Source organism: Galleria mellonella, unplaced genomic scaffold, assembly GCF_026898425.1.
Source record: "Galleria mellonella isolate WM207_F2 unplaced genomic scaffold, CSIRO_AGI_GalMel_v1 utg38, whole genome shotgun sequence".
Lineage (NCBI taxonomy): Eukaryota > Metazoa > Arthropoda > Insecta > Lepidoptera > Pyralidae > Galleria > Galleria mellonella.
The window spans coordinates 8,098,601-8,118,634 of NW_026442090.1; the positions used below are offsets into that span (position 1 = coordinate 8,098,601).

The following is a 20,034-nucleotide window of genomic DNA, read 5'->3' on the forward strand; positions in this document are numbered from 1 at the left end:
TTTGTAGAGTAAAACTGATTTTTGTAAAGATCTATTTCTATACACATTTCCTCGTTCTACTTAGTGCGTTTATTCTTTTTAAAATAAAAATGTAGAATAATAAGAAATAGTAGACTAGTTAATATTGATTTTATCAAGAATTAAGTAGTTATTTTTTGCGGAACAAAATCTACTTGTAAAACCGCGTTTATATGGCGGTATAAGAAAATTCATTGCCGATGACTTTAACCATATTCCTAAAGAAATACGTAACACATTATGTGCCAATTTTCATGGTGATTGGTCAAACTGTGTCGCAATATATGAAATCTTGAAAAAATTAATATACCTACTTACATTGTTTTTCAGTTTACACGTCTATGGTATGATTGTTCTTACACCTGCCGTATGTCTAGCCTTCATCATCTCATTTCCCATTCCTCACATGTCACATGTATATGTTTTAAACAATTTACCCATAGAAACAATAAAGACGTGTGTAATATAATAAAACATAATGGTTGTTTGTTTCACGTTACCAATATAAAACGTATGTTAATTGTGTGTGTATAATTATAATTGAGCAAAACATCACGCTGTGTAGTTAAATCGTGAACAGTTCACACTTCACTAATTATATCGATTTTCTCATACCTCGCGTAAATCGTGTGACGAATGATAAAGTGTCGATAGTTTGAATATTAATTTGCGATGATGATCTCATGCGTACTATGTAGGTGGTTGTGTTGTAGTGTGTACCTAGTGTGTTTTATATTTATGTATAACATTACATATTTACCGTTCTGTTGCCGTTGTTGGCATTCAATTATTACTTGCACGATTGGTGAGCATCCTATCGTTGAGGTTAATGGCTGAATTTATTTGTTAATTATTCTTATCGGTCGATTTTAATGGTTCTTAATATAGGTTTATATTTTAGTTGACGTAGCTGCAAATTAACAATTATACGGTCATTTCTGTCATTTAATCGAATCTTTCATTATTTTAAAGTGTATCCATACATTTTGCTGATAGAATCGGCCTCTAAAACCATGTTGTGGGAAATTGTAAATGCGAATATTATTTTTGCATGTTACTTGTCCACGTTGTTTTGAATATTTTTGCACAATAACTAAAGATTTATTCTTCTCGCCGGACCTTAGTTCTTATCTAACGAAATGTTATTTTTTATTTTCGCAGAGCAACACCACGCGGCCCGAAGCAATGTTACGGAAAGAGGGTATCACGTATGTGATACCCCGGGTGAACGACTACACACGGATGTTCTCGGCGCCGGCGCGGCGATCTGCTCCCGCGCACCCCGAGTCCCCGCGCCGGGACAAGAAGCCGCGGCCCTCGCCCGCCGCGTCCCCCGCCACACCCACCACGCCCTCCTCGCCGCTCCGCGAAACGGTCCAACTGCGCGACCACTCTACCGCCGACGATAATGGCGCCCGCCTTAGCGCATCCGACTTTTACACAGTCACGGAGGATCTAACACCGCAGCCTTTTAAAGGTGACTTTTATTTCACTAACGAAGAAATAGGAATCTTTTTCGGATGTAATGTGTTTGGATCATTATGATGTATTATGAGCTACATAGAATATATGTATCATTATCAATATCATCATCAGCCTTTAACTGTCCACTGCTGAACACAATCCTTCCCCTTGAGGGAATAGTTTTTGCCCATAGTTGCCACGCTTGGCAAGTGGGTTGGCAATCGCAGTTTCGCTTTTGATGATGTCTCAAGAGGAACGCTGCTGCCCATCTTTTGCCCTTCTTAGTTGCCTCTTACGACACCCACGGAAAAGGAAGTGGTGGCCTATTCTATACCGGAGTAAAGTAATTATGGCGGCCAGCAACTTTTAAAAAAATATTTTATTCCAGAAAAATAGTCCTTTAAACTACAAATACAGTCACAACTTGTTATTTTAAGCTGTAATCGTAGTTTGAATGTGTTGAGTTACATTATTGATTGTAATAAGTTGTGGCCATTTTTTTTAATATAAAAATACAGGTTATCTACAATTAAAATTATTTTATATTAGGTTTTCAATTTAACTATTTTATTAATAAAAATGTATACTTCCTACAAACATGTAGTGTATTTTGCTTACTTTCTTCCAAATTCAAGAGAAAGAGAAAAAACACTTCAGCAATTAAAATAGGTTTATTTAGACAGTTGCGTTGATATGAATAAGAGGCTAAATTTATAGCGTTAATGACATCATAATGTCGTAAATGTATCTATTAGTTTCTACAAAATCTATAATAAGTAGAACATTTACATTGTACTCTGTCGAAAAGGCGACTTCATGAATACTCACACATACCAATAAACGAGACATTTTGTAGATACTTTTATAATAAATTTTAGTATTTAGAACGCAGAATCCTATAGTTACATATAGATTATGACACCCTCAAAATAGAGAAAATTGTTATGGCATTGACACGGTAGTAACAAGTACTATTAGCTGCAAAAAAAATTGTGAGTTATCGCCTAACATATGTAATAAAAAAAAATTATCAATACCCTCCTCTCCTCTCTCTTTGTTTCAGCAGTTGCTTGGTAAAAGAATAGAAGGAGTTATTGTTTTGTTTGATTGCAGGCACTTACGATGAAGACTTGTTACTCGGCTCACGGGTGTTGGTGTTCTCAATGAGCGCGGAGGCGCCGTGTTTCCCTGCGATGGTGCTGGCGGCGCACTACATGGGTTTGCGGCCTTCTGCCACCGTGTTGCTTGTCCAGCCTATGGACCCGACCAAGGCTACCAACGTGAGTGAACTTCTGTATTATCGATTAGTTTTTACTTACGACTGCGCTTGTACGAAGTGAAATTGATTGCCAGATTAGAGTTCTATGGTTAAATTTCATGAAGATTAGTAACAAACAAATTATATATATTTATATCTCTATATGCATTTAAAAAACGAACAGAGTTTCGCGCCTCCAGTCAAACTGTTTATAATTACTCTTCTCCATCTAAAGGTTGTCTGGAAGAGATCGGTTTAAGCGGTAAGGCCGCCCATTGTTTCATTAGTGTAATATTTTTTTTTAATTGTTTGTATTTATAATAAGTTTACTATTATTATTTTATAAGGATACAATAAAAATTATTTATCTATCTTTATCACATTTACATTATATTGTAAGAATGTAACAATATTTATGGTGAGTCCCTATTATGAGAATAATAAACATAAAAATTATTCATACATTAATGAAATTTGTTCTTCAATTCCAAACACCTTTATTTCATTATTAATGAAAGTTAAATATTTGGATTGGAATTATCCTTTATATTATTAATATTATAAATGTGAGATTTATAAACATATATAGATTTTATAATTCAAGCATACTTATATGACTGAACGAATTTGAATTAAATATATTACATAGTGAGACAATATCCTAGATTAATATAGGATATTTTTAATCTTACTAAAGACGAAGAAGAAAAGTGTACTAAATTTTTACAAATGCTCAAATTCATATAGCAACATACATTTTTACCAGAGGGACACTTTGTGCAAAAGTTGTTTGCTTGGGCACCTCTGCCCCATTCGTGTTTTAACTGTAAAGCAGTTGTGTTTGCATGGCTGTGTTTCAGTTTAAAGGGTGGGATATGGCATGAATTTACAGGGTACAGAGGAATAACACCTGAGTCCTCAGGAATAGCAACGCATGGGGGGTATCATGGGCAAAACAGTATATTCTGTTATGTTCATAGGAGACGGTTATCACTTTCCATCAGGTGGTCCGTCAGCTTGTCTGTCATTCTAAGTTGTATAAAATAAAAAAATAAAATTATATATAAGACTTGTCTACCTAATATTCAATAGTACTAACAGACAAATATTTTAACTTTCAGTACAGCGGAGCTGCAATAAAAGATTACAACCGTGGGCGCACTTACCTCACAGACCTTGCAAAGCGTTCCGGTGTCCCCGTGTTCGATAATGTAGAATCCACAATGGTCTACGTCATCAACCGATTGCGGACGATGCTATAGCTCTATATAGTAATCAATAACCCTGTACATATAATCCGAAATATATATGTAGTTTACCAGGGTTTGGTGCGTCACGTAAATGCCGCTTTAAAACTCAATATTGAATTATTATATGAATACAGACGGATCGTAGTATGCTGACCGCAGAGAATATATTGTGTCAAATGACTTGCCCTTACATCAAATAATATCTGTTGTGTTGTAATTTGTATACCAATATCAGCATCCATGGTCAAAGCCCTCCCTCTGTGTTAATAATTCTGATAATAAATATTATCAGATGTTCTTATTTCAAAATGTATGTTTATTTTCTTACAATTGTACAAATTTACGTCACATAAACTGACGAGCAAAGAAATCGAACAACCCACTTCTTGCCGGTACAAATAATGAGTATAATAACAGTTTAAATTAATATTAAAGGTTTTTTGCTCGCTAGTAGTGTGCGAGGTGAATAATTGAATACAAGTATTTTGTTTATTGAAATAACCACTTATTTTCATATCATATCTTGCGTTGTCTATTCTGTTTGTGGTCAGCCACTACGCATTTGCTCGCAACTATAATTAAATAAGGGCTTTGTACGAGTTCCATACGAATCTCATTCATTTTAATATATAATTGTTGTTGCCATAAATACATGATGCTCATCTTCCCTTATGGGATTGGCCTATAACCACAAGCTAAAGGCTTCACCAATCCATCAAGATTCGACTGTATTGCGGCAAAGAGTCTCATAAAGCGTGTACTTATTTTTTAAGACGTTTAGATTAGTACAAAAATGTCTCTCTTTTATTTTCGTTACTCTCTATTGTATTATAATTATGTAATTTAACATTTAAGCACAAATTTTAATACAATTACATAGAATGTATGAGTATAGTATGAATGGCGATGGTGGAAAGGAGGTAGTGACACGGATGTAACAAATCTCTGTGATGAATTTGTTTAGTAAAATTTTAATGTTTGTGGGGAGTCAATGCATACTTATTAGATAATAATAAAATAATTAGTAATATTACACAGGCAGGTCCGGGTAGCAGTATAATAATAATAATCAAATATTTAACAGAATCTAACATGACAAAAACGCATGTCGTCCAATACAACATACAAGTAAATAAAAGTGAATTAATGTCGTGACGCCATTAGCACATGGGTACCGAACGAAATATAGCATTGATGTTCGATTATTGATATGGGTATTAATATGCAGTGATTGTTATACAAGTGGCAGATAATTCCATTTTTACATTATACCTCAGAGAAATGAAATTATAATGTTTTTAAAGTTAGAAAACAGTATCTGTTATAATAGAAGTAAACATTATATCTTGTATTGTCCTGTTTTTAACGCGAGCGATTGTTTACTATCAGATGAATAAAGATTATTATTTCACTGAGGAAATGGTATATTTCATAGCACATTTTTTAACTAAGATGGCACCTCTTACTATTATAATATCCCTTTTTCATTAAAATACATATCATTAAACATCTTGTGTTTGCAACTGTGTATTTGTGGAAATGGGTATCAAGACGTTTATATAAGTTAAAATATGTATGATAAAGCTATTCAAGTATAATGTTCCAGATATGTGGTGTATTCAATCAAAATTACTTTTAACTGCCAGATAAATTAGTGTTACCTGTAACATATATAATTTAGAATTGGAATAGCCATCTGTTAATTCCTTATTTTATGATTCACTGACGATATTGATACAGTTGGGAACAAAAGTAGCATCAAGGTGGATCATGATTATTGTTAAAATGCTATAATTGCTGACCATACATTTGCGATGTTATTGCCGTGTACACTTTGTATAAATTACAGTGGGTCTTGTAAGAAGTTTCTCTCAAATTAGATGTTAATTTAGATTATTGGCGATGCCTTTGATTACTGCTATTTATGTATTTGTTATCAAGTTCTCTGGGCCACACAAATAATGAGTTAAACCAATAAAAATATATGTACCCATGTATGGTCTGTTTTTGGTGGCGGAAGCTGTCATATAATTATAATCTTTTACTCAGATTTTGGCCTTCATTTACATTAGAAAGCAACGACTGATTAAATAAGTTCATTAGTCCTTGTCCTTTCAGTGTGGAAATGGATTGGAAATCATATATGGAATGTCGAATCATGATCGTTCAGCACCCACTCACATACAGTAAATATTTTATAGCGGGTTACTAAGACTTTTTGCGTCTTACAAATATGACGACATGACGTTTCATTCATCATATGCGTGGCGCAGGCCTTCTAATATTGTGTATAGAAAAAATACAGGTCATAGAAAAAAGTACAAATACCTTGCTCACGTAGCAAATTTAAGATGTCGTTTTTACGTTAAACATAATTATACAACTTCACGACTTATACTCATTTTTATAGATGTAAATTGTAGGTTTGAAAGAAAATATTTAATACACAAAATTTTAACATTTTATTATTGCTTACATGTATTTAAAAAGGGGTTTTAAAACCGAGGTACCTAATCTAGGTATAGTATAAATAATATTAGATAATTTAGATTTTAATTACTTATGACCCACTGTTGCTAAAATTTTTAATTTTTAAATTAATTCAGCAAAAATCTTTTGCTAGTCACACAACAACCGTAAACATGTATAAGTACTTTGTAATATTGTTTTGATAGTACAAATATCTAATTTATAGAAAAAATTTTTCATGTATCGATTGTAATTTTATGCCATGTACGCTTATTTTAAACTAAAAATGTCACTTGTAAATAGAGAAATTTATAATTACATACAAGTGTTTCATTAACACCACCAAATGACCGGTTTTGTTATTATTTCCTAATGGCATGAAAATATAACTTCTTACTTTTCAGTTGTAAGGAGTTCACAAATGAACAATGTAGAATGCAAATAAAGTACTTGTTTCTAATAATGTTTTTTATTTATACATTATATTAACATAATATTGATTCTGCATTAAAACAGTTAAAATACTGTCATTTTTTGTTTATCTTTTCGATGTTTTTGTTCTTTAGAAATGACTTCTTCCCTACTTCTCAGAGCACTTAGTTCTTTATTTTTCTCTACAATTTGAAGGCTAATACTTCTGTAACCATTTGAACTAGGAGCGTGTCTGGCTAGAGAACTGTTTAATTTTACTATCTCCCGTTCAAGCTTTTTTGTATCTTCCATTATTTTGAACTGTTCAATGTTCAAATCTTTACTTGTGGATTCTTTTATACCTGTTGGTGGTACCGCCGATGATTCCACGTTATCTGATTTATCTCCTAACGTTTTATTAAGAAAATTAAATACATTTCTTCTCTCTCTTTCTTTTTCGCGCTCATAAGCTCTTTTATTTCGTTCTTCCTCTTTCTTTTGAAGACGTTTGAGTCGTTGTTCTACCTGTAAATATAAAATATTTTAAGTAACAACATAATAACAATAAAACGGAATATTGAACTATTGAAAAGGATTTACTTTATTCCAAATAGGCTTGTTTATTAATAATATTTTATACCGAATTGTACAAGTATATATTACATATCATCATGTATATTACATGTCATTTCATAGCTCAAATAAAAATTTAAATACGCGTTCTCCAGAAAGAAATATATAGACAATGGTGTGTATACAGGAGATATAGTCCTCGGCTGACGTATTAGTAAATTTTGTCATCTTCATTTAATTAGGTCTTTATATATGGTTATCTTGATCGTTATTCTTATAGAATAAAATGTGGAAATAAAGTTTTTTTTTTATTATATATTGAAAAACAGAAATGAGCGGTTCACCTTGAGTGGGTCTTGTGCGGTGACTTTTTCCGAAATGGCCATGCATTGGTCGAGACTCTTGCCGGCGGGTAGCAGACGCGCCTCAACCGGTTGTACGCGGCCGTCGCTCGCCGCGCCCAGCCCTGTGCCCGGCACGTAACCCATCGCCAGCATTAGCTTGGATCCAATACCCTGTTAACCATATCACTTCCAATAAAGATTGTTTGTAACCAAGCTAGGACTCTGTATGTCATGAATAATTAGACTCTAAATATCAGGTGGTATCCATTAAAACGGCCAGAGCTTTCAGAAAAGATAATTTACTATATTTACAGAGAATAGAATTAAAATATGTTGACACAAGTACTATGTTACAACCACACTATATTATACATACAATTTATACAAATTAAAATTATACAAATGGTAAATCCGTTTGTATGTCAGCGGAATACCAATGAGAGATGATAGGTGAGGATAAAGTCAGGTCAGCTAGCCCATTGTGACTAATTTACCAGATGTTAACTACAATAGTTTCCAGAGGGACCGCAGTGAGGTAGAACTTATGAACATAACATTACTAGCAATCAGGGAATTAATTCCCGTTACTAATAGTGCCTATTTCATTCTCCTCTAAAGAAAATTAAATTAGATGTAATACATACTCACTCTGGTGTGACGCTCCCATTCTCCCATTGCTGGTGCATTACTTTGCAAACTCTTCTCTATTAAAAGCGTACGGTCCTCATCTTCTGTACGTAATATTTTACTATCTGGATACTCAGTGTCACTGAGGCTGTCGTCAGATAGTGAATCACTATCATTTTCAGCTAAAATGGTGTTACTTCAGTAAAGTATTGTACTTCATTTACGTGATAATATAAATTAACAATTTTTACAACATAACGTAACTAATTAGAACTAATGGGCATCTAGGTAAATTTTACGGACATCAAACTATCGAACATTCTATAAACTCATGACTCACATCACCAACTCTGATAAAATATTCCAGTTTTCACCACCATGGACCAAACCAGTATGTACAGTATGGTGATATCAGAGAAATCGCAGGTGCATTGCCAGCCTTTTGGGAAGGAATATGCCGTATTCTTAAAGGTTTTAATATCTTTGTCTAGAAAGACTGTATATAAACTGATGAGATTGTAGACAATGGCAGAAAACATGCAGTGGTGACACACTAATTGTAAATTTTTACTGATGTAATTCGTTTTTACTGTTGTAATAGTGTACTAAGTATCTTACCATTGAGAGGAAAAATTTCTTCAAAATGAACTTGGAATTCTTCAGAACCTGATTTCCTTTTCTCTCCTGATTTAAGCCCTTGTTCTAATTTCACTAAACAAACTCTTTTCTCTAAATCTACATCTTTCACAATTGCTCTATGCCACAAGTGATATTTTTCTGTGGATTTTTTAGTTAAAGATGTGTCCTGTAATACAAGGAGAAAATAATTTAATGCATCAAATTTGAGACATAGAATTGGTAGTAAAATAGATTTTATTTTATGCATTTTTTCTATTCCAGGCAAACAAATTAACGTTATGGATATCACATCTATAATAATAATATATTTGTGCCTATGGACATATTATAAACATTGCCCTTTTGAGGTTTAAGATGTTATGTTTACCTCTCCTTCAGGTGGTTTTAATTTCAGCAATATTCTACTTCCAACTTTTATTGAATCAAAATTAGGTTCGATCGCTTCTTTTAAATTTGATAATGCTACTATGTTGCCATGAGAATATCTGCAAGGAAACTTATTGAAATTAATAACCACACATAATATAATTAACTTAAAATAAGAATGCCATAATAGAAAACAATATTCGGTTCATAAAACTAAAAAGAGTATGACTAGACCAAATTAATTTAAAAAACTTTAATGCACAGTGAAACTATGTACATATGGCGCACTTAACATCAGAGTTCATCAGACGATGTTCTACTATTAGTTAACTATTGGGCAAATGGAAAAATTAGTAAGCGGTGCATTATTAAATTGAGGAAATATAAAAAATAATACTTATATTATAAACATACAATTAGACTAATATGTTTATATTATACACATAAGTTAAATAAATAAATAAATATATACATACATACATATTACTAAAACAAACAATTAACTGTTTAATAATAATCTAATTTAGTCTCTTTAGTTATTATTTTCTGTGATATTTAATTATATAGAGGTGACAGATACTTTCAAATAAATGAGTGAGTATCTTCCATAGATATTCTAAGACTATATAAGAGCTACTTAAATAAATATTTCAATTATCTAAACAATGAATTAATAATCCTCATCATATTAGCCTTTAACTAATTTGTACTGTTCATGTCTATAGGCGACGATTACCATTGTCGATCAGCTGGGCTGTCAGCGTGTCTGCCATTCTAAGTTGTATAAAAAAGCCTTTAACTGTCCACTGCTGAACATAAGCGTCCCCTTATGGGGTTTGCCAGTAGTTGCCATACTTGGTAGATGGATTGGCAGCTGCAGTTAGGCTTTAGAGATGTTTTAAAAAACATGCTGGGGCCCATCCCTCACCCTCCTTCAGTCACCTCTTACGACACCTAAGGGAAAGGAAGGGGTGGCCTATTCTATGCCGGGACCACATAGTCAAATAAAATAATAATACATAAGCATAACATAAACTCACCTACATTGTTCATCATTAAATCTACATTCACCATCTAGATAGAAAGGACATGGTAACATTTCTGCATGAGTTGGATGAGTGAAAAGCACTCGCACCTGAAATTATTATGTACTCCATCATTACTAATATTAATAAATGTGAAATTGAGTTTGTTATTTAACGGTCCAAGAAATCATTATGAAATCTGTATATACTTTATATTCAGGACAAAGAAGGACTAGAAAACTTTTTAATTACTATTTTTGTTAGTTATTATTATGTTTAACTTATTATTTTTAATATTAATTTATTAACTTTCTAAATGCTTTTATATAATGCATATAGATAATTGAACAATATTTACAGTATTTTTAATTAATAATTATATCAGATATTTAATATGCCTAATACTACAGGATTTATCTATTATCTGTATTGGTATTTACAGGAAGAATGCTTTCAAATATGCAAATAAAGTTTTATAAGTAACTTATATTTAAAAGAGAGATTCTAGGGCTCATAAAACGGAATATGCACCATTTCTTTATATAAACTTAGTAACAGTAATAATAGTGAAACTAACCTGCAGATCTTTAAACTGGTCATCATCTTGTCTGGGGATAACAGCACTGACCATTGCATTGTGAAGGCTTGGCTGGCCACCCCACTTATGGGTATGGTATACAGCACACTTCATGCCTAGCAATGTAGCCAATTCATCCTGATACAAAATTAAACAAAAAATATTAATAGTTTGTAACATCATAACATAATCAATGGTGAAACCTTTTAAGGAAAAATAAATAAGTTACACTAAATTTACATTGTTTAATTACACATTACCCATCAAAAGTTTGATAATGAGATCTACGTGACAGAAACTGCAGAAAACCCTAATCATTTCTAACAGTAATAATTTAAAAAAAATCTGTCCTTTCAATCATTCCCCTGTTAGTGAGGACCTAATTATAAAACATGTTTCAATTACACTAATAATGTACTTTTCTAAAACATAAATTTATATTATTATATATCTGTTCATACAGTGAATCTAACAAGACTGACTTTTTTAATCACATTGTTTAAAAAGTAAAGGTTCTCATGTTATGTACCAATAAATTAAGTTTTTATTATATTTAGTGCATAATAAAACATTTATGATAAATAATACATACCTCTATATCACTACTGTCACTTTCATTTTGATTATTCTCTTTTGAGCATTCAGGTTTTTCTCTATTGTCTACATCATATACACCAGTTTTAGCCATTTCTTGCTGTAAAAATATTTACATTTATTTATATTAAGAGTGGCAAATTACACATTCTATAGTTTGTATAATGGACTGTCTTTTTTTGTTTTTTAGACATGATGCCTACAACCACCTTCTTCCAGCCATTAACAAGGAGTTCACTCTTATACTTAAGAATCTGGATAGTAACGTAAAGCACAGTTTCAGAGATGTTTCCTATTGTGAACAGTGAGGTTATATATAGAACGAGTTTCAAGCGTTTCCTCAAAACAGAGCACTTGGTAAAGGATGAGGTAGGCAACTAGCACCAAGGACTTCAATGAAACAAGAAATGTTAGTAAACATACCATGAATAATGCGTATTCATCGTCTAAATCATTTTTCTCGTTATTATTTTGTATAGTTTTATCAGTAGCATTATCTTTTGGCACCGCAGTGTCTATACTTTCTTGAGTTAATTGAATAAGTTGTTGCAATTCAGACTGAAGGGCCACAAGTGATTCACGTTCTGTATGATCCTGAACTGTAGTGAGTGCTTCGTTTACCATCGAAAGCTATAATTGTACATAAAAAATTAAAAAGGAAAAGAAAGAGTAATCACAAAAGTTTCCTACTATAATTTGCTTCTATGATGATTTTACCTGATTATTATATTGATCTAATGAAGTTTTTAAATTGTCCATTACTGATTTAATTTCTGCCCTGTAAATAATTAAAATTAATAGGAATAGAAACAATAATAATAAACAAATTGGAATGATGTGTTCATAGATTACAGACACTATACATAAAGCACAGATAAAAGAGACTATATTTAAAGATTTGATTGTGAGGATTTGATTTGACAAGCATTTTGACAGTTGATGTTCTTATGGATATTGGTCAAGAATTATATATCTGTATATATACCATTCTAGCAAATTATATTTTAGATATTATCTAACAAGCAATACGCAAGCTTTGGACACGAATCGGACCGATCAATATTCAATATCCACTGTAATGTGCCCAGTAGTCGATCATTGATCTCCTTCCCAACCTTACAAGCCTTTTTCAATCATTTTTACGCAATGTATTGCAACTACATGATTTATGTGCTTTCATAGGCAACCTGCGTCATCTCTTACGGCCTGTGATCGGTCGTCCCTTGAATTGATGACCGGTAAACAGCAGAGATCGCCAGTTCAGAGGCCGACCACATACTCATTTATTACAGTATCCGACCGTTCATTTACCTTTCCCAATATTTCTCAAATATTGCGTCTAAATTGCGCCCACCATGTACTCTCTTGCACCAGGTCACTCAGAAAGTATTGTGAAGAAACGTTTTTATGTATGTGAGACTGGCCAGTTATAATTTATTTAAAAATATGTTTACTTATAAGTAAAAATATGTACGTTCTGAATTCAAAACTACATTTTTTTTTTTTTTGGATTAGCCGGGAAAAAGCGCGGGAAACGTTTAAAAAAGCGGGAGTGTTTTTTGATCTTCTTTAAATTAATTTTATTTTTAATTATATAAGGATTAGTCTTATTTATATATTGTGTATTAGATTGTATATATAATTGTATATTTTGTAGTAATAGTGTTTGTTGCTGTAAATATTGGTAAGTAGATTATCTATATTAACTAGACATTATGGATCCACCTATAGACCCTGGGGGGACAACCCCCCAGGTGTCTGCAAATATAACTATCCCATTTCATAATAGTTTTGATATATTGGGTGAATCTAGTATGGACACAGATGGTTCTAGCGTTGCAAGTTCTAAACGTAAGCGAGTACGTGGCGAACGTCGCATTTGCAAACATTGCAATAAAAAACGAAGGAGGCACACCAAAGGTCTCGAATCTAAAATTAAAGATAGTGATTGTCAATGTATTGAGGATGAGAATCAAACTCAAGTATCAATACCAGTTGTAAATAATACCGAGTCTGTTAAACCTGCTTTTCCACCCAGTACTTTAAGCAGAACTTTGTACAATGCCGAGGATGTAGCTCCTTATGTCGTTCATGTACAAAAAAATGAAACACATCCTAATGATAACACTACATTACATCCTATTGCATTTGGTCGCTTTTTACACACTAATAAGATAAATAATATAGTGAATGGTAGCCTCAAAAGAATAGGAAGAAACCGTTTATCGCTTTCTTTCTCAAATTTTGAAAATGCAAATGCATTTTTAAATAATAGTCACTTAGAAACACATAATTTTAAGGCATTTATACCTTCTTTCCATGTAACCCGTATGGGAATTGTGAGGGGTATTCCTAAAGATTGGACAGAAGAGGAAGTAATCCAAAATATATCAGTACCTATAGGTTGTGGGAGAATTCTAAAAACCAGAAGAATTAAGAAAAAGACCATTAATGAAGGACAACCAAGTTTTATTAATACTGAAACCATTGTTATTACTTTTGATGGACAAATATTAGCAAAAAGAGTATTTATGTTTTACACATCATTAACTGTAGATTTGTACATTTACCCCACTATCCAATGCTATAACTGCTGTAGGTTCGGACATGTCAAGATGCAGTGTCGTTCAAATCCTCGGTGTTATAAATGCAGGCTAAATCATACAGGTGATAAATGTGAAGTAGATGAGGAAAATGTTTCTTGTATCTTGTGTAATGGTTCTCATTCAGCAATTAGTAAGAAATGTCCTGAATATGCACATCAGAAAGCCATTAAAGAAACAATGGCCCACAGTTGTGTTTCTTATGCTGAAGCATCAAAATTTCATCCTCCCACTTCTAAACTATATTCAGATGTATTAACATCATCATCTCCGTCCAATAAATCTCATTTTCAATCTTCTTTCCTTAAAGAGAAATCATCATTACCACATATTCAATCATCATATAAAAAAACAGTTACACTTAAACCACGCTCTCCTCAAAAAGCACAACAAGGATATGATCGTTCTGCCCATGAAGCCATAGTTAAGGAATATAATATTCCTGCTCCCTCTAATGGTTGTGCATTATCATCAAATAATATTGACAATAATCAATCCATCTTTGATATTATTCTCATGCTTATTAAAGTGTTATCGCAATCGAAAATGATTCAAACAACTTTACCACCGTCCAACGATGCCATTTACAATGTATTTTCTCAATTATTAACTTCTCACAATGGATTACAAAGTCCTAATAATTCAGTGGAACTGTCGTAGCATAACAAACAAGAAATCAGACTTATTTTATTTGATTAATAAATATAATCCTTTTATAATAGCTCTACAAGAGACTTGGTTAAAGCCAGGATATCCTTTTAGGATTTCAGGCTTTACAAGTCTCCGTGATGATAGAGCTGACGGATATGGCGGTGTTGCCATATTGGTCAAAAACTCCCTTCCTTTTTCTTCTTTTTCGCTTCCTGTATATAGCGGCATTAATGCAGCTGCTATAATTATAAATGGTATCTGTATTGTTACTTTATATATTCCTGATCCTACATGCCAAATATATTCACAACTAGAACAATTATTTTCAATTTTACCTAAACCTTTTCTCGTAATGGGCGATTTTAATGCTCAGCACCAATCGTGGGGCAGTTCTGCTTCTAATTTTTATGGTGGAAAACTCCTGACGATAATTGACACTTACAACTTATGTATTATTAACTCAGATGTACCAACACGTAGAACTGCACCGAATGAAGGGTTTAGTGCTCCTGACATTTCAATATGTTCTTCTGATTTAGCTTCTTCACTGTCGTGGTATCCTCATTCCTCTACCTTCGGAAGCGATCACTTTCCCCTCATTCTTTCTTTTCCAATTTCCATTCCCTCAAGTCGAAAGAGTGGTCCTCGGCTTAAATATAATTTATCAAATGTAGACTGGAATATTTACAAACAATATTTAGATAATAAAATATCGGAGTTACCTATTGTTTACCATGGAAATGAACATCAATGTTGTAATGACTTGATGATAAATATGAAGGAGGTTGCTGATTTATTATTTCCTGTTAAAAATAGTGCTTCAGGGAAAATTCCCTCCCCACCTTGGTGGGACAAAGATTGTACGGAAGCAATTAAAAATCGTAAAGAGGCTGAAAAAAATTATAATAATTACATGACACCAGAAAAATTTGAAATTTACACCGCAGTTTCACGTTCTACTCGAAAACTACTGAAAAAAAAAGAAATTAGAAGGCTGGAGAAGATTTTGTTCTTCTATCTGTCCAGAAGTTAATTCATCAGTCGTTTGGAATAATATTAAAAGATTCAGATCTGCCTTTAGTGATCATACATCACGTTCTGCACTCGATTTAACTTTAGCGAATAAATTTTTAGATCGCCTTGCTCCTAGTTATGTGCCGGAATGCCTTTACAATATTTCTCTATCCGTCTCTGACGAATTATTCGAACTTGACTCTCCTTTTACTCTAGTAGAACTTAAAGGTGTTCTAGCTTCTATTAAAGACTCTGCACCGGGAGAAGACGGTATACCGTATTCCTTTTTTAAAAATGCTAGCAATGCGACATTAATTTATTTTTTAAATATAATTAACTCCATAATTATTTCGGGAAATATACCTACTTCATGGAAGTCTCAGATTATTATACCATTTCTAAAGCCTCATAAACCACCTTCTGAACCATCATCATACCGTCCTGTTGCACTTTCCTCTGTCTTACTAAAGCTAGCTGAACATTTAGTGAAAAACCGTCTAGAATGGTTTTTAGAAAGTAATAACTTACTATCCCCGAACCAGTTTGGTTTTAGGAAAGGTAAGAGCACCTTAGATAATGTGAGCATTCTTATTTCAGATATTCATATAGCTTTCTCACAAAATTTGTCAATCCTCTCAGCCTTTTTAGATATAAATTCTGCCTATGATAATGTAATAATTTCTATTTTAAAAACTAAATTACAAGCTCTAAATGTACCGGTAATGCTTTCTAATTTCATTATTAATATTTTATCAGAAAGAACAATACATATGGATTTAGATGAAGATACCAAATTATCTAGAACAGTATGGAAAGGCCTTCCACAAGGATCTGTTCTCAGTCCAATCTTATTTAACATATACACATACGATCTAGAATTATTCCTTGATAAATCCGTCAAAATTTTACAATATGCTGATGATCTTTTATTATATTTTATTGCGAAGTCCATAGAATCTGCTTCTGCCAAATTATCTGATTCATTAGATTTGTTAAAAACGTGGTTAGATGCAAATGGTCTTAATCTTTCTGTAACCAAGAGTAGTGTAGTTTTGTTTTCAAGAATGAGATCACCGCAACAAATTAAGGTGCTTTATGATAACTCATACATTCCTATAAAGACTGAAATTAAATTTTTAGGTATCGTGCTAGATAATAAATTAACAGGTCTGTCCCACTGTAATTATATTTCCACGAAATGTGAGCGTAACCTCAACATTCTTAGGTGCCTTGCTGGAGTTTGGTGGGGAGCACATCCCGTTTCACTAAAACTTGCTTATAATGGTCTTATAAGGAGTGTCATTGATTATGGAACTTTTTTGTTAGCTCCAGGAAGTTCATTTGCTTTTAAGAAATTGGATTTAATTCAATCAAAGGCCTTGAGGATTATCTCTGGAGCAATGAAATCAAGTCCAATCAATGCTTTACAGCTCGAAGTCGGTGATCCACCTTTGGTTTTAAGAAGGCAATATCTATCTGATCGCTTCTTTTTTCGTTGTTTACAATTATCTGATCATCCGCTTATTCAAAAGTTATCTCAACTACATATCTTTATTTCGTCTTCATCTTATTGGAAACATAAAAAACCTCCATGTTTAATACAAAGTTATGAAAAATATAAATCCATAGAATCTCCCACTTTTACATCGTCCTGTTTTCCCATTTATAAATGCTCATATCAATCTTTAGTTTTATCTCCTAATATTAAATATGATTTTGGGTTATCAAAAAATGATTCAGAATTGAATGCCAAATTTATGTTTATAACTGACATTGAATGGAATGAATGGCACTACATCTTTACTGATGCATCAAAACCAGACAATAGCGGTTGTGTAGGTGTGGGTGTGTTTCATTCACAATTTAATATTGTTCAAAAAATTAAACTTCCACCGGAGTCTTCAGTTTTTACCGGGGAATGTTATGGTATTTTAAAAGCTGTAGAATATATACTTTTAATGAAATTACATAAGGCAATAGTTTTCACTGACTCTATGAGCTCTTTGCAAGCTCTAGCCAAATATCCGTTTAAATCAAAACCAGTTTATCCCATTATTTGTGACATAAGACAAAGTCTTTATCTTTGCATGTTGAGAGGGTATTCCGTTTCTTTTGCCTGGTTACCAGGACACAGTGGTATTAGCGGCAATGACAAAGCTGACCTTATTGCAAGAGAGGCTGTAACTTGTGGTGATATGTATCCGTATCATAATTACTGTAGTGACCTAGCTTGTCTCCCAAAAATATACGAGTATTTAAGGTATGCCTGGAAGGAATATTGGGAAAAAACAAGTACAATAAAAGGAAGATTTTATCGCCTTATACAACCCGATATTCCTTTCAAACCATGGTTTTGTAAATTAAAGCTTGGAAAGACCGCAACAACTATTATAACTCGTATGCGTCTAGGTCATGTATGCACACCTTCTCATTTATACAAGCTTGGTATTGTACAAAGTTCGTCGTGTAATTGCGGTGCTGAAGTGGCGGACTTGAATCATATATTCTTCTCATGTTCTAAATTTGACCACACCTCCCTTTTTAATCATCTCCGATCCATCCGTGTTCCATTCCCAACTTCTATTCTTACTCTACTTTCTTCCAATGATCCTATTATCTATAAAATACTATCTTCATATATATATGATAACAATATTAAGATTTAGTTATATTACATGAATACATTTATAGTTGCATCAATTGCTTTTCCTATATATTTATAAGTATATTCTCATATGTACAAGTATATCCTTCATATCCTATAAATATCCTAGACCTAATCCTTATCCTTTCTAAATTCGTTTGTGTTAGGTATTTTTATTACTATTATCGTTTCCCCGTTTTGTTCTTGGCAAAATACCCTAATATTGGGGTGAACGCCACAAAAAAAGAAAAAAAAAAAAAAAAACTACATTTTTGCGAGCTAATTAAAATTACCGTGTTTCATTGAAAAATGGATTTGCGTTGAGAACATTTTCGCGCTATGATATTTTACGATTTTAAGCGTCGCCTGAAACCGGACGAATCATACGATAAACTTCAAATGGCATTCATGAATAAAGGTCCTTCTAAAGGCAACCGTGTATCGTTGGTATAATGAATTTAAGCGCGGTCGACTAACTTTGGGGGATGAACAAGAAAGAAGAGGTCGTCCTTTGACGGTTGTTACAGAAGAAAACGTGCTAGCAGTGAAAAATTTTATCCAAGAATAAATAGACGAGTTACCAAGAGATTCAGCATATACTGCAGATTGGATCAGGAAGCCTTTACGAGATTCTACACATGCATCTACGGGTGCGGAGGATAGTTTCACGCACAACTTTACCGATGTTCAGAAGTAGGCGAGAGTGGAATGGTGCCATGATATGATAGACAAATTTGAAGCAGGCTCTTCTCGGCGTGTTTATGACATCGTTACAGATGAATCGTGGATTTATCAATACGATCCAGAAATAAAGCGCCAGTCGACGGTTTGGGTGTTTCAAAATGAATCAACGCCTACCAAAGTAAAGCGACCTAGAAGCGGGGGGAACATGTTCATCGCGAGCTTTTTCAATTTGACTGGCTACTTGGTATCAAATCCATTACGAAACCAAAGACATTAACGCCAAATGGTATACTATCAAATGCTTGATAGAAGTTTTCTCTGTTGTGAGCAATAAGCGACCAAATACAGGGCTCCGCGGGCTACTGCTCCACCACGATAATGGGTTCCGCCCACACCGCAATCAAAACGAGGGACTTCCTAGACAGCACTAATAGATATCTATAGCTCAAAGGGATATAATTTTCGTCGCCGGATGATGCGCTCTTAGCGTTCGAGCAGGCTTTAAACGAGGTGTCTGCGGCGGACTGGAAAAAATGTTTCGAAAACTGATTCAGACGCGTGAAACTTTGTATAGAGGCTAGTAGAGAGTACTTTGAAAATATGTAATAAAAATATGTTTACCTATAGAACATTTTTTTAGTGTCGCAAAACTTTCTGAGTGTCCCAGGTATAGTCATTCCGTCGCCCGTATCCAATAGCGAGGGCAGGATGCCTTAAATACTGTACCGCAAACCATAAAAAAAAAATCCATTGAACACGATACATTGAAACACGTGAACTGATTAATATCTAGCCGGGCCAATCTACACCGCTTTGACGTACA

The 20,034-nt window shown here is 33.3% G+C and overlaps 2 protein-coding genes and 1 long non-coding RNA gene across 9 annotated transcripts in view; 1 reads left to right on the top strand and 2 right to left on the bottom strand.

Annotated features, from left to right (window-relative positions):
* LOC113522541 (uncharacterized) overlaps window positions 1-6,922 on the top strand; it is a 77,208-nt gene extending 70,286 nt beyond the window's left edge. For all 7 annotated transcript variants that reach the window (XM_052897938.1, XM_026908265.3, XM_026908261.3 and 4 more), the window contains 3 exons: window positions 1,180-1,495; window positions 2,596-2,762; window positions 3,862-6,922. In XM_052897938.1, coding sequence (XP_052753898.1) covers window positions 1,180-1,495; window positions 2,596-2,762; window positions 3,862-4,002 — 624 coding nt within the window. In that variant the 3' untranslated portion in view covers window positions 4,003-6,922. The remainder of the gene's footprint in view (window positions 1-1,179; window positions 1,496-2,595; window positions 2,763-3,861) is intronic.
* On the bottom strand, window positions 6,743-12,493 carry LOC113522972 (zinc finger CCCH-type with G patch domain-containing protein). The gene is made up of 10 exons (XM_052897939.1): window positions 12,333-12,493; window positions 12,039-12,245; window positions 11,614-11,715; window positions 11,022-11,159; window positions 10,460-10,554; window positions 9,421-9,538; window positions 9,033-9,219; window positions 8,436-8,596; window positions 7,788-7,958; window positions 6,743-7,395 (listed from the first exon to the last, which is right to left on the bottom strand). The coding sequence occupies exons 1-10, from the start codon at window positions 12,372-12,374 to the stop codon at window positions 6,976-6,978; spliced, it is 1,641 nt and encodes a 546-aa protein (XP_052753899.1). The 5' UTR covers window positions 12,375-12,493; the 3' UTR covers window positions 6,743-6,975.
* A 1,574-nt stretch (window positions 12,494-14,067) lies between these two features.
* Window positions 14,068-15,303, bottom strand: LOC128201301 (uncharacterized). The gene is made up of 2 exons (XR_008253173.1): window positions 14,784-15,303; window positions 14,068-14,521 (listed from the first exon to the last, which is right to left on the bottom strand). It is a non-coding gene; the product is annotated as an uncharacterized LOC128201301 (long non-coding RNA).
* Window positions 15,304-20,034: the final 4,731 nt, after the last annotated feature.

Excerpts from the sequence above, each read along its gene's own strand:
- LOC113522972 (XM_052897939.1), bottom strand. The coding sequence starts at position 12,374 with ATGGACAATTTAAAAACTTCATTAGATCAATATAATAATCAG. Across the intron at positions 12,246-12,332 it reads TAGATCAATATAATAATCAG|CTTTCGATGGTAAACGAAGC; the intron begins GTAAAATCATCA and ends GTACAATTATAG. Across the intron at positions 7,396-7,787 it reads CCGCACAAGACCCACTCAAG|GTAGAACAACGACTCAAACG; the intron begins GTGAACCGCTCA and ends TTATATTTACAG.